The following is a 23,577-nucleotide window of genomic DNA, read 5'->3' as shown; positions in this document are numbered from 1 at the left end:
ATAGGCCCTTCTGGCCCTTTGAGCCAAGCCACCCAGCAAACCACGCCAACTCCCGATTAACCCTAACTTAATTGTGGGAAAATTTACAATGACCAATTAATCTCACATTTCTGGGAGGAAACCAGTCCATCAGGAGACACACACATTCCACAGGGAGGATATCAGCAGTGAACTCTGAACTTCAACATCCCAGTAACTGCTACGCTATTGTGGCATCCATATTATATTATCTAATATGATACTGTGGGGCACTCACGTTACACAAGTCTGCTGATGACATGAAGTGTGGGGGCTGTAGATAGCAAGGAATATTAGCCAAGGGTAGATCAGCTGGAAAGCTGGGCAGAACAGAGGCAGATAGAATGTAGTCCAGACAAATGTGATACATTTTGGATCATCTAATATTGTCTGGACATGTATGGTAAATGAGAGACCTTAAATGTTGGTGTACAGAGGAACCTGGGGGGGGGGGGGGGGGGGGGGGGATAGGGTTGAAGTTAATGCCTCCCTGAATATGGTAGCCAGGCAGATAGGGGAGTAAAAACAAAGTTTAGCTTGTTGTCATAAGCAGATACGCAGAAATATTGAACAACAGTTGGGGAATATTGTAACTGTACAAGACACTAGTTATGCCACACTTGGAATATTGTGTGCAGTTCTGGTCACCAAACTATAGAAAGCATGTGATAAAGCTAGACTGTGGCATAAATTTACCAGCCCATTGCCTGGAATTGAGAGTTTTAATTAAGGAAAGATTATACAAGCCAGGATTGTTCTCACTAGAGTGCAGGAAGCTGACCTTTTAGTGTTTATATTATTGGAGAGTATAGGGGCATTTAAAACTAGAGCACATAGGTTTAAGGTAAAAGGAAAAAATTTTTAAATGAGATCTGAAGGTCAAATTTTTCCCCATAGAGGATGGTAAGAACAATCACAGCATTTAATAGCTACATTGATAGGAAAATAAATATATGGGCAAAATGCAGGAAAATAGGACATGATACAAATGTTTTTTTCAGGTCTTCAAACATATCATGATACAAATGTTTAGTTACACACTGTTTGAGTGGTCTAAAGTAGTTTGGATTGTAAAAACCAGCCCTCCATTTCACAGCAGTGTTCTGCATAATAGCTACTTGTGCATTTGTTTATTCACAAACTCCTTGAACCAATGTTTGTGTGCAAAGATGTAGTTCAGTTTTGCATTTTCCATAAACTGAAGTATTCAATCCCCTTTACTGAAAAGCCCAAAGAGACCATATTATGAAAATCCACACCTTTGATAATACATAAACAGGTTTTAACACAACATGCTCAATTAATTTTTTTTGTATTTCAATAGTAAATATTCATGTGCAATTGAACAATTATATACTTCAGTAGTCCTACAAAAGAATTTTTGAAACATTAGCTTCAATTAAGAGTTCTGATCTCTCTTTACCACTTTAGTTTCCAGACAGAGAAAAAAGTTAGGCCATTTTTAGTGATCAAATGGAGTACTATAGTCAGAATTTGAATCTTTGAATTTAAACCATTTTGGAAGTATACAGAATGGCCCATAAACCCAAAATCCTTTTATTTCCTTCCTTTGCTTAAAAGTTGATAAATTAAACATCAACTGAAGATTATATTACATCCATTTTTGCAAGTAACTAATTTTCTCCTAGATATGAATTGTAATTAACTTGTGCATTACTTGTTTAATAGCTGTAGTGAAAGTCCCACTGTAAACAGTACATAATATTTATACTTCAATTACTCAGTGAAAACAAGTCATGATCAAACCAGCAACTTTTCCAGTAGCTCAATTCTAATATGCAATGTTTTACAAGTGGGCTGATCTGCTTGATATGGCAATTCCTAAATGCTCTTAATATATTCAGCTCATTCCTCAAAAGATAGGTTTGACATGGGACAAGACATTTGACCATTCAATACACTGAAGCAACCATGATTAAACAGTGTAGTGTACATTAGCCATGATTAACAGTGCAGGTTAACAATACATATAAAGTACATTTTAAAGCTTGTGTGAAGACATTTGCTTCAGTTTAAGATTCTCCGCAAGTTTGTCCATAAATTCGAAAGTATTCAGAAAGTCAGACCGTTGAACACTTCAATACAAAAACAAAATGAATTACTACCAAACTATTAAAAGTACAAAGCTAGACATTTTAAATCAGTTTGTCATATTTAAAAGCTAGATATTATGAATTTACCTGACATATTACTTTAACAGCTTATATATACACAAAATAAAGCTAATATTCCTTCTTTCACACTCTTGCAATCTTTAAAACATTTTTAGGTTGCGTTAAGATCACTAGCTCTTTAGCCTGAATGCTTTTATCTATACAATATCTAGACACGCAGCTGTGTCTGGGGATCGAAAAGGTCAATACCATATTTGTATTTGCAGACTAAATTTATTTAGGAGGAAAAGATTTAAGACTGATTCAGGCAATAAACCACAAGATAAATTTATGAAAATCTGAAATGTACCATGAGTTTAATGTAATGCTTATTTTTGATAACTAGACATCAAGAGCCAAACTCCTTTGATTAAATTCAGACCCCGTTTCTTTTATTATTTAGTACACTAAACAGTAAATATCAACCCATTAATTTTCAAAAATCTGGCAGTTATCCGTATGGGTTAAACAATTGTAGCCAAAGATCACTTACAGATAACCTTGCAAGCATTCTCCTTTCTTCACTTTACAAAGCTCCAGGTATCAATTATTTATATCAGAATTAAATGGAATAGATCTGATGAGTGTGTGTGAGTTTTAATAATGATTGCAGGAAATTAATACTTAAATGTACCTGCTGACGATTAGGTGATAGCACTGAGGATTTCATTTTAATTTTTTAAGTTAATTACTAGAAGCTATATAGTTGATGCCATTATCTTCCCATATGATAAGTCTGCTGTATAGCTTAGCATAAAGTATTTAAATATAACTGCATGTATCATGACAAGCAGGCAAAAAGTACTAATTATTAATCTAGAATAAACTTGTGCCAAAAAAGCATATTACAGGTTTCTAAAATAATATTTACGATTCCTTAAGAGCCCCAAGAAATGGTTTATACTTACTTTGGCAGACCTTTGATACATGCAGCTAAATCCTTAGTCATGAAACCAGACTCAATGGTTTCTACACATACATTTTCCAAAGTCGTACAAAAGTTCTGCAGTGCAGAGTTGCCATCCAGCTTTGCTCTATGAGATAATCCTCGAGTCCAGGCAAAGATTGAAGCTTAGAATGGTAGAAGAAATTTTTAAATGCAAGTTTAATTACAAAGGGCAAAATAAAATAATCTTAATTAATTTATGATTCAATAAACTATCTACCATTAAATCAAATACATCATGTTTCTCAGGGAAGGAAAAGATGGAGTATATATCAAGCTATGGGGGAAGGATATAGTGGGTTGAAAATTCTGGGATTTTTTTCAAATAAACAGGAGATAATTCACTTGATTAAGGGGACAAAATTTACTCACCTGGTTTTTGAAGTAAGGGAAAATTTGACAGAAACTTAATGATATGCTGAAAAGAGCATAGGATAGGAAAGAACTAAATCTGTAAGTTACAAAAATGACAGATAATGGGGGGAACTGAAAAGATTTAAAGTTAAATCTGCAGATACAACTTAGTTGGACATGGACAAGCAAGCAAATAGTGCTTACTGGACTGCAGGACAGACAGGTTTGAATTCATTGACAGGTGAGAAAATGAACTAAAGTTGAGAGCATTACAACTCTCCAAAGGCAATAAGAGTGAATTATAGATGACTGAAGATCCAGTAAATAGTCTGTTATGGATAAGATTGGAAACTCATTTTGGGTAAAGGCAAATTTAAGACATTACTAAAGACAATGAAATAACGAAGAGTATAACTAAATTCAAGTGAAGTAAAGTTGGTCAGATATCAGAAGTAGCTAGGTAAATTATACGTACATTGTAGAACTCTTGGTCAGAATAAAATATGATTTACAAAGGGTCTTTAACCTGTATGCTGTTATTTCACATTCCACAGATGTTGCTTGGCCTTCTCCACGTTTCCAACATATTTGTTTCAATTGAGAAAATTCTTGTGGAAAAATAATTACAAAAAGAGCCCTCTAAAGCTACCACAAAACTAATGGCTTAGCAGGAGATTAGGAGAATGGGACAGCACAGTTTTGGTTTCTCCTTTAACTATTCATTCAACCTAGGCCACATCTAAAAGGAACTGTAAATATTTGAAAAGAAACTTAACTAGGGAGAGAACAGATCTGACATACCTGATGCATGTGTACATGACCTTCAATTCTGGGAACACGATCCAAAGCAAACAGAGTCTATAATATCTTTACATTGTAAATTAATAATTTACAGTTCACCCAATGAGATACTAATTCAAATATAGACCTCAATCTTAAACAGCAAACAAAACTGTGGATACCAGAAATCTATTAACAAAACAAAAATCAGATAGTCAGAAATGGGAAAATGAGAACCTGCATTTTAAGTTGCAGACAAGTGGAATGTCTGTGATTGAGTGACTCAGAAAATCAAAGTGACACAACTATTCTTTAGGCTGTCCAATGAGGAAATAGTTGTGGGCAGGCAGATTTTCTTTTTAAAAAGTACTTGACTTGAGTTACAGAACACCCCATTTGCATCAAATCCAAACTAAGACTAATGCTGGCAATACTCAGATCAGATGGCTTCTGTGGGGAGAGAAGGGTGTCAATATTACAGGAAAGACAAGACTTAGCAGCAGAATTAGGCCATTCAGCCCATCAAGTCTGCTCTGCTATCCCATTATTGCTGTTTTATTGTCCCTCTCAACCCAATTCTCCTGTCTTCTTCCTGTAACATTTGATGTCTTGACTAATCAAGAATTTATCAACCTCCCCTTTAAATATACCCAAGGACCTCACCTCCACAACTATCTGTGGCAATGAACTTCAAAGATTCACTACCCTCTGCTGAAAGTTCCTCCTCATCTCTATTCCAAATGGATGTTCTTCTATTCTGACTCTGACCAAACATTTCAATATTCAATGGGTTTTAATGAGATCGCCACCCTCATTCTTCTAAACTCCAGCAAGTACAGGCCCAGAACCATCAAATGCTACTCATGTATTAACTTTCATTTCTGGAATCATTCTCGTGAACATCCTCTGGACCCTTTGAAATACCAGCACATCTTTTCTTAGAAAAGGGGCCCATATCTGCTCACAATGCTCCAAGTGTGGTCTGACCAATGTTTTATAAGGCTTCAACATTACATACTTCTTTTTATATGAATGAATTTAATTGAAATGAATGCTAACATTGCATTTGCCTTCCTTACCACTAACTCAACCTGCAAGATAACCTTTAAGGTAGTGGTCACCAACCTTTTTAAGCCCCAGATCCCCTATCTCGGCCTTAGTTCAAAGCAAGATCGACCCCAGAGCAGTTAGTTACATGCATGCGCACCAGGACAGAAAAGACCGGAAGTAAAACCCCGCAACCCAGAAGTAGAAATAATGCATGAACACCAGGGGTACCCACCCTCTTATGCACTGTGGACTGGTTTAACATTGACAATATTCTTGCGGACCAGCTGACGGGGGGGGTGGGTGTTAAACACAACGGGAATACAGCGATACTCAAAGCAGGTTCCTTATGTCCAGTCTATTCCTCAGTTTCACGGCTCTCGACACTTAGCTTCTGTCCCGCGCTGCTCATAAAACTCAACACGTTTGTCTTTAAGTGCTGGGTGCTTAGACTCATTGGGCTTCATTGCCTCGGACAGCCTCCCACCACCAGACGCCTTGGCCAGGTGTGGTTGTTCGTGGGTCGGGTGAGAGGATAAGGTCAGGGCTGGTGGTCCCTGTACCGGGGGGGTGGCGGTCGCAGTCCGAAGAGAGCGATCGAGGAGTGTGACATGGGCCCGCCCTTCCCCCCCGGTAGGATCTATCGGCCAACAAAAGTTTGTTTCAGTAGATTGCAGCGAGGTAACTGCTCTGATACTTACGGAGCGCTGAGCCCGAATGAGACCATCTGCGAATATTTTAGCACCAGGTTCCCTACAAACATTCAGTGTGCTAAACAGGTTTAGACGCAGCGGTCCAGGCCAGTAGCGATAGCACTTCCTACCGGCCGCCCGAGGCCAACCAGTGGTCCTCGGCGTGAGGGTATCACTGCGTTTAGGCGACTGATGACCTCGAGTGCGTTCAAGTTCAACAGTGCGCTGACAGGGAATGAGGAAAGGTGCAACTGACTCATTGTTTCCTCCCGGCCCGGTGGTTGGGGACCACTGAATTACACAGTGTAGTGCGGGAGGAGCTACACACATGCGCACTGGGCAGGAAGAACAGAACTAAACCCCCGCAACCCAGAAACAATCTCTCAACAATATTTGTGTATTTATTTTTCTTTTTTTTCTTTTCGGGATCTACTGGGAAAGTCTCAAAGTTCGACTAGTCAATCGCGATCGACGGGTTGGCAACCACTACTTTAGGGAATCGAGCACAAAGACTACCCTACACTATATGTCATCTGCCACTTCTTTGCCCTTTCAATCTGTCAAAATCCTTTTGCAGACTCCCTGCTTCCTCAGCACTATATGCTGCTACCTTTGTATCATCTGCAAACTTGGCCACAAAGCCATCAATTCTGTCATCCTAATCACTGACGTATACAGGCAGTCCTCGGGTTACAAACAAGTTTCGTTTCTGAGTCCGTCTTTAAGTCGGATGTATACACAAGTCGGAACAGGTACATCCGGTATTATTTAGCATCAGTTAGTCAAACATTTGTCTTAGTATATCGTATATATTTTACCTTTCTATGCATATAAAACAATTAAGAAACGTATGTATTTCAATAATTAAACCACTGCGTTGCTTAGCAATAATTGTAGCTTTCATCGGGGTAGGGCCTTTCACATGCTCCATTATTCTCACTTTATCCGTTATCTGTATCCTTTAAAGTTGTTCTGATTGTTGACCGACTGTAGCCTAAAGCTTTTCCAATGACCGACGGCGTTTCAACTCTTTCCAATTACTTTATTATTTCCACTTTATTTTCAATCGTGTTCGTTTTCCATCAACGGAACAGAAAACTGCGGATTTTATGTTCTATCGCTGAGCAGCAGTGAACAGACTTATTGGCCTATCAGAGTTCTCTGCACTTAATAAAAAAAATACAGCAGCAGCTGCGGGCAACAGGTCATCTGCTCCCCCAGGTCCTAAAATCCACCTACACTGCGACAGGTTAAATGGGACAAGTGGGGGCAGTGCTGACTGGAAAAGGGGAGGGGGGGGGGGTCAGGGTGAATCTTGCTAAGAAATATTTAAGCCAAATACAAAGTTACACACTCAACACAGTGTTAATGGCAACAACTTAAAATGGCGGACGGCATTGTGATCCGACTTAAAATGGCTAATGGTGTTCTCCTCCCTCCGTTCGTAAGTACGAGCTGTCTGTAAGTCGAACATTCGTAACTCGGGGACTACCCGTAACTCGAAAGAAGCAGTCCCAACACCAACCCCTGTAGAATACTAGAGGATCAGTAAATTTGCAGATGACACCAAGATTCTGAGTAAAGTGGATAGCAAGGAAAACTATTAAAGCTTGCAGCAGGATCTGGATGAGCTGGAAAAATGGGCCGAAAAATGGCAAATGGAAAGCTAATGCAGACAAGTGTGAGGAGTTGTACTTTTGGAGGACCAACCAGGGCAGATCTTATACAGTGGTAGGGCACTGCGGAGTGTTATAGAATAAACAGATCTGGGAATACAGACCCATAATTCCTTGAAAGTAGTGTCATAGTTAGATAGGATTGTTAAGGAAGCTTGTGGCATGTTGGCCTTCATAGATTAAAGTATTGAGTACACGAGTTGGGATGTTATGTTGAAGTTGTATAAGACATCGGTGAGGCCCAATCTGGAATATCAGGTGAAGTTTTGGTAACCTACCAATAGGAAAGGTGTCAATAAGATTGAAGGAGTGCAGAGAAATTTACAAGGATATTGCCAGGACTTGAGGATCTCAGTTATAGGGAAAGGTTGAATAGGTTAGGACTTTATTCCCAGGAACATAGAAAATTGAAGGGAGATTTGGTAGAAATATACAAAATTATGAGAGGCATAGATTGGCTTTTTCCACTGAGGTTGGGTGAGATTATAACCAGAGGTAATGGGTTAGGGGTAAAAGGTAAAATATTTAAGGGGAACATGACAGGGAACTTCTTCATTCAGAAGGTCGTTAGAGTGAGGAACAACTGGCAGCACAAGTGGGGGGACGCAGAGTTGATTTCAACATTTAAGAGAAATTTGGATGGGAGGGGAATGAAGAGCTCTGGCCCAGATGCAGATTGATGTGGCTAGACAAATTAATGGTTTGGCATTGACTAGATGGACCAAAGTGTTCTATGCCTCTATGAATCTAAGTTCCAAACTGTGGTTAATGACTGAAACCAAGAATTGCAGAATAAATGCTGCCTTACCCACATCCTGTAACTGACACTCATGCTTAAATCCCTGTTACATAACCAAGTTATTATCAAACCTACTTGATCCAGATTTTGAAATCAATGGTTTTTCAACTTCTAAAAGCTTGAACAACTTGAGCACCCCAAACTCATGCCCATCAAAAAAGTATATACAAACTATAAATCTCCATTTTTAAACAAGTAACAATGGATAGGTAAAGAACCTCAATGAAAATTGAGCCCTAAACAGCAATATTACAAAATCTGCAGAAACTGTACTCCATAGAATAGAAATTGGAATTATTGCACTATGTTGATCTTCTCCATTTTGACAAAAACATTTTAAGACTATATTTCTGTAATAGACTAATATCATATAATTTACAGCAACAATGTACTGCTTGTGGCTACCATGCAATACAAATATCAAATAAATTGAATGATATACTTGTAATTAATTCTGTATAAGGAACAAAAATCAAAATCATTTTACCAATTGGATTAGTTGAGGTCTCTTTGCCCTGTTGGTACATTCGGTAATGACGTGTTACAGTGCCATGGGCAGCCTCAGCTTCTACCGTCTTGCCATCAGGACAAATTAATACACTTGTCATCAATCCCAATGAACCATATCCTACAACACAATTTAAAAAATTTCTAAGAATTAAAATTACATCCAACGTTCAGATTTCAAAGTAAATTTGTTATCAAAATAAATACATTTCACTATGTTTGACCGAGATTCATTTTCTTTTGGCATACACACCAAATCACAATAGAATCGATGAAAGACCACATCTCAACAGGACGAACAAACAACCAATGTACGAAAGACAAGTAGAATAGTCAATTATAAAACTGTAGGTTGAGGTAGAGCCAACTTTTCCTTTGTTTCTGCTCAGTGAGTCAATTTGACAGAACTGAATGCAGTATTTTCACAATTCTTGAATTCATCAGTGTGATTCCTCAAGCTAGATTAGTATTTTACGTGCATTCTTAAAATTAGAAATTTAAGAAACTGATATAGAAGCATCTGATCAAACCAAACTATAAATCTACAGTGATTTATTACAAATAGATAAATAACTCTATTGGAAAGATCACCTTGTGCAATAGAGTCAGATTGCACGTCGCCGTCATAATTCTTACAGGCCCAAACAAAACCACCCTCAGATTTTAATGCTTGAGCTACCATGTCATCAATTAGTCTATGCTCGTACCAAATTCCTTTGGCCTCAAATTGTGCTTTGTATTGTCTGTAACAGAAAGAAATTCTAGGTTAGGGAAGATACTTTCATGGTCTTAAATGAAGATGGGCAATTAACCTTCTTACCTCAACTTTTCTTCGAAAATCAAACTCTCCAAATATTTAAATTTATACTGCCTATCTCCTTTGAGTACTCAATTGCTAACCTCTGCACAATTCCCCCCCCCCCCCCCCACTTCAAACAGTAGTATTTCTGGCAGCAGAGTAAATCAATGAATGTTTAAAGGAGAACAGAGGGTTGGGAAAATATTTTTGAAACGTTTATGTGAAGATAAAGTTACTTTTCATAGATTTCCTGGAATATGTCCTTGAATCGTCCATCATATCGCTTCAGTATGGTATTCTTTGTGCTCATGTATAATGGCCAACCTTTAGCAAGAGCTTGTTGAAAGGAGCTATGAGCAAAATCCCTAATAGAGCTGTCGGTGTTGTACATTCCCAGAGCAACTCCTCCACCATCTGTAATAGAAAAGTTAGTGATTTTATTTTAAACAAAGTCACATTAAACATACAAAAAGCAGATATTTGTATTAATATCCTCTATATCCTTTTTAAACCTGAGTATTTTTGAAAAAAATTAAAATAAGTTCCTAGGCCCTACCATCCATAACAATAAAAATAGTTTATATTTCCAAGTATGTCTTAGTTTGTGTAGAAGTTTTATGTTGCCTGTTTAAATAAATTCTAACCCACCTTAAAGGAGTACAAATTTAACCTATCGTCTATCTTGAGAGTGAAGCTATTGGCTCTGTACAAGCAATTAATATGCAGAACAACACCTGTCTAATAACATGAGGGATGGGATCACAGAGGACGAAGAAAGCTTCATGAAGTAAATGGAAATGTACAGACTTTAAAGTATACGTTTTTACCTTATGCAAACCTCACCTTTGAAGTTATGAACAGCATAGGTAACAGGCTCGCCATTAATGGGTATGTACTTGATTTCAACTGTACCGGGACCAGGCACAACAAAGTCTGTAGCTCTATACTGTAGAAATATAGGAAAACTTAATTAGCCTATCAGGCTTGGAGCTTCATTTGTGCTGGACTAGTGAATGGTATTTTAATAATATTCTAATACACTTGAGTGGAATATTTAAGAAGAGACACTGCGCTGGGAAAAAAAAAATCACATTATTTACGTACTGGACATTTCATTCTATGTCCAGTTGAGATCATTAGGTCATCTTACTGCTGAACAGCTTTGTTAATTAACCCACTTGCACTTAGTTTCATTACAGTTTTGTCTTTTGTATCAAAATACATTCTTCATTGTTTTACATTTCACACAGTATGGATTAGGCACATTCATACAGACCACTGAGTGCATTAACTATTTGCATAAATTTTAGAAGATATTAGATGTTCTTATTCTCATCTTTCCACATGAATCACTTCTCTCCTTTCACCTTCCTTGGTGTTCATATTCAAATGTGGATCCTGAATAACTTAACTTTCGATAGCTTCTTTAATACAAGAAAGAAATTTTAAGATATTTCACAGCAGAGCAAGAAAGCAAAAACTGATAAAATAAAATTTATCTCTGAAAAGCAACTTATGCGCTTTTACAGGTGAGCAGGGAAAACAAGACATAATAAGAAACAAAACTACGGGGAGGTGATAGATCAGTGAAGGAAGCAATTCAAATAATAATTTTAAAGACTTTTTTTTCCCTACACAGCTATGGTATATATAGGAATTAAGCTAAATGTTATTTAGTATTTTTAAATAATTCGCAAAATCTACAAAAAGTAAATACAAAATTGTGCACATCTTCAGTTTAATTGCACAATAACTTTCCGAACAGTTCACTTTTGGTTCCATACAGACAGGAGTACAAAGATCATTTGATAATGATTTAATGTGGCTTTAATGTTGCAACAGTTATGCCTAGTCATTCTACAATCTCTTAGCAATGTTTCCAGATCTACTCAGGTTTAACTGCAACTGTCTGTACCTCTGCAAAAGGAATAAATTGTAGGTGTATACATCACAAGGAGAGTTTGCCCTTCTGTCTTAAATGAATTGTTAAAAAATCTTTAACTCTGCAACATTGTTCCTATTTCTATTGCATCAAACACTAAAGAGAAAAAAAAATCTATTCCACTCCGTTCAAACAAGAAGGGAAAAAAAGTGTTTAAGAGATACATGTTTAAGACCTAATACAAGGAATAGTGTAGATTGGTGTAATGGATTCAGTGAACTTTGTGGGTCAAAGGGTCTGTTTCAATGCTGCACATCTAAAAGGAGATCTCAAAGATAACATGGACAGTAATTATTTGACCTTATCTAGAACATTGTATTTTTCCCCATTTTTACAATACAATATCCAGACACTAAACAGTTACACAACACACTGAGGCCCTTTGGCCCACTTAATTGGTACTAATCATACAGCATACAACCGCACTAAGCCCATTTCCTTCCAAATGTTAATACTCCCGTACACATCAGGGGGAATCTGCAGTGGCCAATTAACTTAACCACACAATGTTGGAATTAGAAGAAAACAGGAGGATTCATAGGAAACGGACATTATGTTAGGAAAATATGCAAACTCCACTAGCACAGGACGGTAGGGTAGAACTGGGGTCACTTCGTACTTCATGGCCGCAGAGACAAAGGAAAAAGAAAGTAGATCAGCTGAGGATTGGAAGAAAGGTTCCTTCAGAATACAATAGTCTTTTCTAAAAATTATGCATGGAGAAAACAATAATACAGTTTTCTACGTCGGCTGCATTTTAGCACCTGGTAAAGCTTCTAACATTTGACTCATGGCCCAATGCAAATTGGAAGGCATCCAAGTCAAGCAAAAAAAATACAATTGGACATCCATTTACACAGTAGGCATTATTAAGAAACACTCTGCAAACAGAGATCAAGTAATAAGATCCAAACGGTTGGCTGGAGACAGCTGCTTCTGGAAAAGTCTATGCCTCTTGCTGATTGTGTTGCAACAAATTAAAATTGAATATTACAAATGAAAACTAGGATCACAATTCATTGCAAAAATTATATCAAGTTCTGTCTCCAAGTTTCTTTGAAAGTAGTTTTCTTCAGAAAGCAAAGCAACCTCGTTTTATGCAAGTCACAATGATTCAGAAAAGAAACTCAAAAAAGAAGTTCCAAATGCCAGATTTGTGGTCATGTCACACTCCCTTCACATTATCTAAGTAGGTCAAGTACAAACAGACCTTTTAAGGGAAATGACAAAGGGACATATAGTTTTTGTCTGCTTTGAACCATTGAAGGATATGAAGAAATGTAACTCTTCTGTAGTTGAAATTTTTTTTAATCTTTTTCTCATGTCTAGGAAAAGAGAAAATAGACTGAAGATAAGTAGGTGGTTTAGAGGGGATCCAGGGAGGATTTTTTCCCCATCAAGATGGAGGTTAGAGCCTGGATTGTGCTGGCTGAAGGGGTGTTGGAGGCAGATACTCTCACAATGTTTAAGCGGCATCTAGACAAGTACTTGAAGGCATAGAAGACCACAGACCTAATGGGGTTAGTGTAGATTGGTAAATGGGTAGCATGGACATGGTGGGCCAAAGGGCTGTACAACTTGATAACCATATAATAATTCAAACATACTTAGCCGAGGACCACAAAGCAGTTGAAATCTGTAATGTGAACCCAAAATCTTTTATGCTTTGTCTTTAGGGATTCTCAAGATAAATACAATTATTTAGAAAGCAAATTCACATCAGCTAAAATGTTGACTTAAAATAAGTGATTTTGGCTTACTTGGTCTCCATATGCATGGCGTCCGATGATGATTGGCTTGATCCAGCCAGATACAAGTCTTGGAATGTTCTTACAGATGATTGCCTCTCGAAATACTGTGCCACCAAGGATGTTGCGGATGGTCCCATTGGGTGATTTCCACATATTCTTTAGTTTAAATTCCTTCACTCGGCTCTCGTCAGGTGTGATGGTGGCACATTTTATTCCAACATTATATTTTTTAATAGCTTCAGCAGCATCAATAGTCACCTGATCATCGGTAGCATCACGGTGCTCAATACCCAGGTCATAACTTCAATGTGAAAAAAAGATTCCATTTAATGTGGCTCAATCTTAAACTCAAAATTGACATTTTCTAATTAACATTTCTAAAGTTTTCCTCTAAGTGAATGCAAGGGACAATTAAACACTAATTACTGGAACTTTCTTTTAAAGTAATTTACAAAATATGAGTGTTACTGCCAAGGCCAACAATTTATGCCTCTTCTAACATATCCTTCAAACCAAGAGGCCTCCTGAGCATTTCAAAGAGGGTTCAAAGGAGGTTCATGAAAATGATTCCAGGATTGAATGGTTTGCTACATGGAGTGTTTGATGTCTCTGGGCCTTTATTCACTAGAATTCAGAAGAATGAAGGGTGACTTCATTGAAACATTTCAAAAGGCGAAAGGCCTTGATAGAGTGGAGGTGGAGAGGATGCTTCCTACCGAGGGAGAGTCTAAAACCCGAAGGGTGTCCTTTAGAATGGAGATGAGGAGGAATTTCTTTAACCAGAGTGGTGAATCTGTGTAATTCTTTAACACAGACAGCTGTGGAGGCCAAGTCTTTATGTATATTTAAAGCAGAGGTTGAAAGATTCTTGATTGGTCAGGGCTGGGTGAAGGCAGAAGATTGGGCAGAGGGAAAAACTGGATCAGACATGTTGAAATGGCAGAGCAGACTTGATATGTCAAATGGTCTAATTCTGCTCCTGTACCTTATGGTCATTTCAGAACAGTTAATATCATTGTGGATCAGTTATGAGCTAAACCCAATAAGTAAGTCACATGTCTGCTGCTGGAAGGATATAACTGAAATTGATAGTTCGTATGACTATCTGATAATTCTAAGGCCACCACCACTGATGGTTTTTTATTCAGTCTGAATTGGACTTTCTTTGGGTTCTTTCGTTTGATTTCATTAATCCCATTTTTTTTTTTTAAGTGACACCTGTAAAGATTCTCTCATTTTCTGTTCAGAATTATAGAGAATCTTGCACTGAAGTTAGCAGTTCACCTAAAGTGCTTATCCAAGTATCGGGTTTCAGCATTGTTATCCATTTAATACAAGTACTACCCACTAATCAGCAATGGAACCTCACTCATCCTCATCCAACAACAGACATTCCACGGGCATGTCAGATCAGATTTCTCATGAACTACATCCAATTCAATGTGACACCCTCTTTAGCAAATCCATGGCTAATGGTGAACAAAGGAGGAAACAAGGCATCTTCAACCACAGTGAAGAATCCTCACAGGTGTGCAGAACTCTGAGTAAGAAATATAAATTAGAAAACTAAAAGTAAAGTTGGGATTAGTGGGCAAAAACTGAAAAATTAAAACATTAACTTATAAGAAGGGGTGTGCAAGGCACAGGCATTACTTTTAGCATTACATTTCAATGCAGCCAAATTAGAAAGCAAATCACAGTAGCCATGACACGTTTTGGACTGCTCTCCTGTACTGCATACAAATTTCTGTGGCAAATTGAAGAGAGGCTCAATTGTAAAGGCACAAAAGTAATTGTCCCTGAAAATACTCAGGTTTGACTTACATAGGAAGCCTTGTCAATCCAAACTAAACCAACATAATTCCTGCTGTCGCAAGTCATATTTGGTACCATTCACTTTTAGGAAAAGCACAATAAATTAAAGAAACCCTTTTAATTGCTTCAAAATTCTGCTTTATCTTGTACACATCTGCAAAATTCTGGATACCATTCAAGCCTGGCTAATACCTACTCAAGATGGCAAGGCAAGGCGACATTTTGCGGGCAGCAAACAAAAAAACTAACTATTCTATTAATAATACTTTTTCTGGACTATGATCACTGCAATCTACAGCCTGGAATTTCTCTTTGGCAAGCGTGCTTTTGAACCATCTATACAACCTGGGATTTTTGCTGTATCCTGAAGTATTTGTCAAACCGGACTCGAGAATGCTGGCACGGCCACGGCGGCCATTGCTGGAGTGGACGTCAGGCAGGATCAAAGCAGTGGGGCAGAAGCTCAAGAGCACCATGTTTAGCCGAATTAAGCACCAAGCCAGATTAAAAAATCATGGCGCAAGGACAAACCAGTGTTCAGCTCACTAGTCCCAAGAGGCTTCATTCGCCACAGCGCTGAAATGGCTTTTTGGGTGTGGCCTGCGGTCATCAGACCCCCAGGCTGATGAAGTGCTAAAGTGGCCCCGTGGTTGTAGACTCACTTTCATGGACTCTGCAATTCATATTCTATGTCTTATTTGTTTACACAATTTCTTCTTTTCACATATTGGGTGTTTCACAATCTTTGTTGTGTGGGTTTTCTTTAAAAAGAGGGTTCTATCGTGATTCTTTGTTTTGTGGCTGCCTCCAAGAAGATAAATCCCAAGTTTGTATCTGATATACATATTTTAATAATAAATGCACTTTGAATGGTAAACATGGACAAGTATTCAAATAACTACTTTTACTTGTGAAATAATTACAGAAGCCCTACAAAAGGAAATTGAACTGTAAATATTTCAGTAACTCAGTTCAAAGAAAAATTGCTAAAATTACTCTCCTAACCCCTTCAGTGAAGTCATTGAATCAAGTCAGTGAATCATTCAGCAATTAGAATTCTCATTTTGTGAGACAGACAAGTGGTAAAATGGTGGCCTGAAAATAGTGGAAAAACTTCAAGTTCCAAACTACAAATATCAACAATTAAATAAACTTGATGTCTCTTTAGTTTAACTATTTAAAACAGGATTACTACAAGCCACATGTCCTTAATATACTTTAAATTACAACCTGTGTAGATCCATCTCCAAATAAGGAAAGAGGAGTTTCTCTTTAATCAGTTCCCAAATAACTCTGGTCATCTCATCTCCCTTCATTTCGACCACAGAACCAACTTGTATCTTTACTGTTGACATTGTTTTGTGAGGTTTCTGTACAGAAATACAAGCAGGAATTAATGTCAAATGAATTCACTGAATTAGATTTTCTTGTTGATATTGTTCTGGACATGTTAGAATACTGTAAAACTAGTAGAACAAGTCAGATTCTCAAATTCCAACAGCTCAATTACATCTCAACACCAATGATTTTAACAGGGTTGCTCTTAGGCTTTACAATTCAACCGCCAGGAGTAAGATATGTTAAAGTGCCGGGGTTGATTGTATTTAATGTATTTAAGTAAACTACTTAAGAACTTTTTAAAAGCTATTATTAATGCTTTTTGAGAGAGTGATTTAGATGCATATCATATTTTTACTGAGTTAAGTATTGTATGTAATTAGTTTTGCTACAACAAGTGTATGGGACATTGGAAAAAATGTTGAATTTCCCCATGGGGATGAATAAAGTATCTATCTATCTATCTATGACCTCAGAGGTTTCACAAACTGGTTTTACAACTTTAGAACACTTCTTTGCAAGGAATTTATACAACTAGTTTAATTATTATAATTTAAATGTACATTAATATATTTTGCTTGTATCACATCAATTCAGACCAGTTCTCAGAAATTACCAAAAATTGATCTATCAATGACATAATCACATGAATAAAGGGTTGCCCAGTTCATTAGTTACAATATTAGGCCGTGGGCTTCTAGACCTTCACAACACTGCAAAAAGGTTCCCTGTACGGGCCTAGTGACAGTTGGGGGGGGGGGGGGGGAGGTGGTCAAAATTGAGAGGTATCCTTGGAAAGAAAACATGGCGACCCAAATAAAACAAACCAACAGTACTTCAGAATCACATTAGTCCCAGCGATAATAATAGTTAATGGAGACCCCATCCGTTCTCAGATTGCTACCAAAAAAAAATCCCATTGCGCTTTTTTCAAATTAAAGAGATTCTCTACACGCTGGTGTTTGTGGGATCTGTCTTCATCAGTTTTTTTAAAAGGCTCGCAAGTTCTTTGATATGTCCTGAAAGAGAAATGGACGGCACCAGGTAAATGCAGATTTTTTTCTCCTAAAACGGGCCGGTATATGTGGCAAATCCAATCTACTTGTTGCTGTTGGGAAACAAGATAGTTTGACAACTAACCGCAAAATAATGTTTCACATCAGATGAGTGATAGCTTGGTTTCAGAGGAAGACGCGCAAGTAATTCAAGTTTTAAACAGTTACGGCCCGAATGCCACAACGATATAAACTGGAGAACAGAAATGGAGGAGCTGCAGACACAATCAAGTAGCCTTTTCTCTTATTTCTGAAGCCCGGGAGACTCCGAACCTGCATTTGTGTATATATAACACAAAGTGCATCAGGAAGCAATGGAGAAGGTGCATTTGAAAAGAACGAAAGCTGCAGCGGGAAAAGTAAAGATCACACACCAACCGAAGTAAAAAGAGAGTGGAAGCGGATTTCGCAATGGGCCGTGGCCGGGGGTTGAGAGTCTCCGGCTCAATCCGTACAAAGGCGTCCATTCACTTCCAACCACCCGAGCTCCCTTACACAACCCACGGCAAAATGCTCACCTTCCCGAGCCCAGTGACAAATACAGAGTGAACAGAGCCCACCCACTCACTCAGCTCGCTGCCGCACCACCGGCTCCAACTTCAACCTACGGTAACCGGGCAACAATCCCCAACTCCCAGTACTGGTTGGTGGTCGGCGCTAGCGGGTGTCCCTCCCACTAGCTCCACCACACCACGTGACGCGCTTCGTCCAATCGGCGGGGCGCCTCGCCGTGCGGCCCAATCGGGACTCACCACATGAGTCGCCCGGGGAGTGCGCAGGCGGCTGGCTCGTGCCGAGGGGGTGCCGCCCGGACAGGCGGGCTTCGGCTGAGGGGGTCCTCCAGCTTTCATCCCAAGCTCCAGAGTTAAGCTGTCGGCCACAAACTCGACGGAGAAAGGAGTGGAATCGGCTGCAAAACCAGCTCGTTTTGAGGAAGAGGGTCCCAAAGCGCTGGCCATGGTCCTGCCGCGACGATACCCTGGCTCTTGTGGTATTTCTGTAGGAAATGCAATTACAGTATTACTAGATCACGTAGTGTTACATCGAGGATTGCTCAAGTGTTGCCTCCGCTGTCCTGAGTTAATTGACATCACACCACCGTGTCACACAGGATAACTCGAAAAAGTTAGAATCTTTCAAGTGAAAAGAGAGCATCCACTCGATGGTGTTATAATTATTTCCTCGCCTTTCAGTAGCAGTGTTCGTAAATTAAAATCCCTAATGGTCGCTCCAATTGAAAAGTTTTAATATGTATCACAATCTTGAAGATTTTATTGCTGGACTTATTGAAGAAAAGAGCTTTCTGTAAGTAAGGGCCACTTGTGAAATGCCTTCCTAACTATGGCCCAAAAAGTACTGGAAAAGAAATAGCTAATTCACACATTTATCTTAATTTATTCTTTGCATCCATTTTACAGTACCAGTAAAAGACTCCCTTCAAATTCCAAGGTGCAGACTTGATATCTCATCAAGTGGAAACCTCCTGGTGAGATTGTCTGTTGGCATGACTTTGTGTGGTGAATGTGAATTCTTATGACTTCTCATGGTGGTTGGCAGTCCAACTTGAAGATGCATTACCGCCACTAACTGGACTGGAGTGTGGTGTACAGAGTTGAGAAATAACCCCCTACTAGTTCTTAATCAACTGAAAACTAAATTGCCCCAAAAAGCCCTATAGATTTTAAATAATGAAAGATGATATTGTGAATTAAATATAAAGTCACTATCATAACTTATAAACTTTTTAAATGAAAACTGTCAACCCCCAAAGCTAGTAGTTCAGCCTGCATTTGCTTTCTAACTTGCATGCTTCACATTGTAAAAGAATGTGTTCAATTGTTTCATAATGATGACAACACCTCAGTGTGATGTTTTCCAACAAATACAAGAAATAATTAAGCATAGTATGCCCACTTCTAAGTCAAGTCAAAATAATTCCTTCCCTTCCTGTCTTACCTTTCTCCTATCAATACAATAATTTTATGGTTTTCTGTAAAGGTGTCTCCCTTTATGCCCGTTATACTACAGGTCTTGCCATAATCCCCTAATTCTTAGCCACCCAACCCCTTAGCTCTGATTTGCTAAGTGAAAGGTCTATTTCCACAGATGAACTTTTAACAGCTTTTTTGGCCAACCAATAAACCCACTCATTCCCCTCAAAACCTCTACCTGCAAGAACCCATAAGATGAGGACATGTAGACCAAAACTTTGAATATGAAATAAAACTTCAGCAGTAACTCAGACCAAGTGCTAGAACAACCTGTTTAAGACAAGTCAAAACTGAAAAAGAATCTGAACAAATTTCCTCCACACACTGTAAGCCCAAAATTATGGCGACCAGTTCTGCAGTATACACTGATAAATATTGTTACCTATAATTCAGACACAAAAAACAGCCACACTGACATTCCCATTAAATTATCTTTTGATCCATCAGTAAAAATGATTAACATATCACAATAATTCTCCTTAACTTACTGATGAACCAACAGCCTCTTGGGCATATCAAGAACCTTGGATTTCATTAAATCATGCAACCGAAAATCAATTAAAGCCATTGGAAAAAGAACCATGGTGGGGTTACTAAAAAAGCTACAGTGGGACAAATTACATAATCCAGCAAAGCCATATTCCTAGCATGATGAGAATCCAGCCACCCAAAACTAAAAACACTCTTCTTGTGATGTTCCCAAAGTCTTCCAACACACTAATAACAGGATGATCATTCCTCTGGCCCCTCAAGTTAACCTAGTATGTTAGCAACAACTTCATCCTCTGCAACTTTAAGGGTAATTGTTCCATTTCAACCAGTAAAGCTGAAACAGTGGATGACCTTATTACACCACAACACATTCTTAAAGCTTGAGCTTGTATCACATCCAAACATTTCAAATTTGAAGATGAAGCTAATCCATAAGCCACACAGCCATTATCAAGTACCGATCTAATTAAACAAATATATAAAGTCAACAGAGATTTTTGTGTAGCACCCCAAGAATACCAACATAGACACCTGAGGATATTTAATGCCCCTTTACATTTGTCAATTATCTTATTGATAAGGTGCTACCATGTCATCTTGTTATCCAGCTACATGCCAAGAAGTCTTACCTCTGACACAAGAGTTTGACTACACAATTTCAAATTGAGTGCAGGTCTATTGATCCTCTTGTGTTTTAGCCACTGAAAGGTTAAAACACCATCTATTTGCCCATTGTTTGACCTTATTAATTGCACCCTATATACAGTTAAATTGAATTTTTTCCTCTGATCCATAAAGCTCAATCATCTACAAAATGTGATTTACCCATCCCAATGTCCTTCTAGGAGAAAATATCATTAATCATAATATTAAACAATAAAGGGCTACAAATACTGCTTTGTGGAGTCCCATTCTCTATCTCATAGAAGCCCGAAAATAACTTTCCTATCTTTACCTGCATAGACTGTCCAAATAAGAAACTCAGAAAAAATTATATAACCTTCCTCCCACTTATAATTTCCATAATTTAATCAAAAGACCCTCCCTCCATAACATATCATATGCTCATTCTATATTAAAAATACTGCTATTACAACTTCTTTACTTACCTGTGCTTTCCTAATATCATCTTTCAAACATAAAACTGAATCCAATGTCATTCTACCCCTCCGAAATCTGCTCTGATAAAATGCTATATTACCTCTTTTTTCCAAAATATAATCCAACTGTTCTACTTCCATAAGTTCCATAAATGTATACAAATGGGACATTTATAATAATAGTCTATAACTAGAAGGATCTAATGGAGGTTTTTTCAGATTTTAGAATAGGTATTACTACTGCTATTTTCCAGGAGGAGCAAAGATGGCCTAAATTCCAGATATGATTCAGAAATTTTAATATTATCTTAACAGAGTTGTCAGATATATGTTAAAACATACAATATCATATCTCATCTTTTCCTGGAGCTGTCTGACCTGTACGATTAACAGCTTTCATAAATTCAGACAAAGAATACATCACTAATACTATCATTGCTATAGCTAGCTTCCAACACATCAGGGTATCCACTCAGAGCCTTAACCCTACATTGTTTAGCCTCTTCACTTAAATTATCTTGATTTATGATTTGTAGCATATGACCCAGCCAGTAATTCAATTCTCTGTTTCAGTAACAATCGTATTACCTTCTTTAATTAATATTGGAATGTTATTAGCCTTATGAATTCCCCCCCCATTTTTTAAATCATTTCCCAAACATCTCCAAGTTTAATACCCCTTCCAATACTATCACAATATGACCTCCAGTAAACCTTTTTCGCAACCTTCACTACTTTCTTCACCATGCCCTCTCCCCTTTTATACTTAATAAGGTCACTTGGGAAATTCAGAGGAAGAAGAAGAGGAAAAGAAGGAAGAGATTAAAGGAGACATAAAATATATCCTGATATATATGATGAATGAATTAAAAGCTATAAGAACAGATATAAGAAGGATGCAGAATACACTTGATAATGTGGTGGAAAAACAAAAGAAGATGGATAATAAAGTTAAAGAGATGGAAGTAAAAGTGGAAGAAAACACTGAAAGAATAGACAAGATAGAAAACAATAATCTTGCCTGGACAACAGAAAGAAAACGGATGTTGGAAAAAATGGATGTGCTTGAGAACTCTAGTAGACAAAATAATATTAAAATTGTTGGTTTTATGGAAGGTACAGAGGGAGAAAATCCAATAAAATTCTTTCAAGAATGGATTCCGAAAATTTTGGAAATGAGAAAAGGAAGTCAAGTAATTGAAATTGAAAGAGCACACAGAGCTTTAAGACCAAGATCTCAACAAGATCAAAATCCAAGATCAATTTTGATAAAATGCTTAAGGTACCAAGATAAAGAAATGATCTTGAAGCCAGCTATTCAAGGTGCTAAAAAGAGAAATGGGCCATTGATAATAGAAGGGGAAAGAGTTTTTTTTTATCCAGACATAAGTTACGATCTTCTGAAGAGGCAGAAGGAATTTAATCCAGTGAAAAAATCTTTATGGGAAAAGGGCTATAAATTTTTATTGAGCTACCCAGCAAAATTGATAATTTTCCTGGATAATGGAGAAAGAAGTTTTTTCGTTGACTACCGGAAAGCGGAGAAATTTGTATAAGAATTACCTGATGTACATGAAGAGGACTAAAGAATTATAGAAATGAAATGGACTAATGATGAAGACTGAAACAAGGTTGGACTTGATGGACATTTATAAGGAAAAAATAGTCGAGGAGTATTAATTGGGAGTAGAGACATTAATTATTTTCTTTTTTTTCTTCACTAATATATTTTTTTTTGCGGGGGAGCTGGAGGATCTCCTGATTGATGGCTGCGAGTTTCACATGTACAATCATGGCGATTGCCATGACCCGTAAAATGGGGGGGGGTAATGTTGTGTTCTTTTTATTCGCAACATTAGTGGGGGGGTATTTTGTTTTTTTTTCTTATATATTAGTTATCTTTCTTCTATTTTTCTTCTTTTTTGCCTGGATAGTTGGGGAGAGACTCATAGCAACATGGAGAATTTTAAAGAGTTCCCAAGGTACTATGAGTGATTAATTTACTTAATTTATTAAGTTTTAATGTTAATGGAATTAATGGACCTGTGAAAAGAAAAAGAGTTTTAACATATATTAAGAAAATGAAAGGAGATATAGCTTTTTTACAAGAAACACATTTAACAGAAATAGAACATAAGAAATTAACGAGAGATTGGGTTGGAAATGTCATTGCAGCTTCATTTAATTCAAAATCGAGAGGAGTTGCAATTTTGGTTAATAAAACTTTACCAATTAAAATACAAAATGTAATAATTGATTCTGGGGGGAGATATGTGATTATACTTGTCAAATTTTTTCAGA

At 37.6% G+C, this 23,577-nt stretch overlaps 1 protein-coding gene and 1 long non-coding RNA gene across 3 annotated transcripts; one reads left to right on the top strand and one right to left on the bottom strand.

Annotated features, from left to right (window-relative positions):
- Positions 1–1,313: 1,313 nt before the first annotated feature.
- Positions 1,314–18,374, bottom strand: idh1 (isocitrate dehydrogenase (NADP(+)) 1). 2 transcript variants are annotated; one of them, XM_073046832.1, is made up of 9 exons: positions 18,262–18,374; positions 16,531–16,670; positions 13,495–13,786; positions 10,636–10,738; positions 10,029–10,206; positions 9,585–9,736; positions 8,974–9,114; positions 3,101–3,263; positions 1,314–2,114 (listed from the first exon to the last, which is right to left on the bottom strand). In XM_073046832.1, the coding sequence occupies exons 2-9, from the start codon at positions 16,653–16,655 to the stop codon at positions 2,021–2,023; spliced, it is 1,248 nt and encodes a 415-aa protein (XP_072902933.1). In that variant the 5' UTR covers positions 16,656–16,670; positions 18,262–18,374; the 3' UTR covers positions 1,314–2,020. The 2 variants fall into 2 exon arrangements, with proteins under 2 accessions (XP_072902933.1, XP_072902932.1); XM_073046831.1 differs by having other exon boundaries at positions 18,212–18,370.
- Positions 18,375–18,472: 98 nt separating this feature from the next.
- On the top strand, positions 18,473–23,046 carry LOC140728299 (uncharacterized). Its single transcript, XR_012099046.1, has 3 exons — positions 18,473–18,998; positions 19,112–19,179; positions 22,051–23,046. It is a non-coding gene; the product is annotated as an uncharacterized lncRNA (long non-coding RNA).
- The last annotated feature ends 531 nt before the right edge of the window (positions 23,047–23,577 follow it).

This window comes from Hemitrygon akajei, chromosome 5 (assembly GCF_048418815.1).
Source record: "Hemitrygon akajei chromosome 5, sHemAka1.3, whole genome shotgun sequence".
Taxonomy (NCBI): domain Eukaryota; kingdom Metazoa; phylum Chordata; class Chondrichthyes; order Myliobatiformes; family Dasyatidae; genus Hemitrygon; species Hemitrygon akajei.
This window is presented reverse-complemented; position numbering and strand designations above follow the sequence as displayed.

Coding starts and splice junctions, on each gene's coding strand:
- idh1 (XM_073046832.1), bottom strand. CDS start 16,655: ATGTCAACAGTAAAGATACAAGTTGGTTCTGTGGTCGAAATGAAGGGA. Junction 9,115..9,584: donor ATCTGACTCTATTGCACAAG/GTGATCTTTCCA, acceptor ATTGTGTTGTAG/GATATGGTTCATTGGGATTG. Junction 2,115..3,100: donor TGTATCAAAGGTCTGCCAAA/GTAAGTATAAAC, acceptor TTTGTATTGAAG/TGTTCAACGGTCTGACTTTC.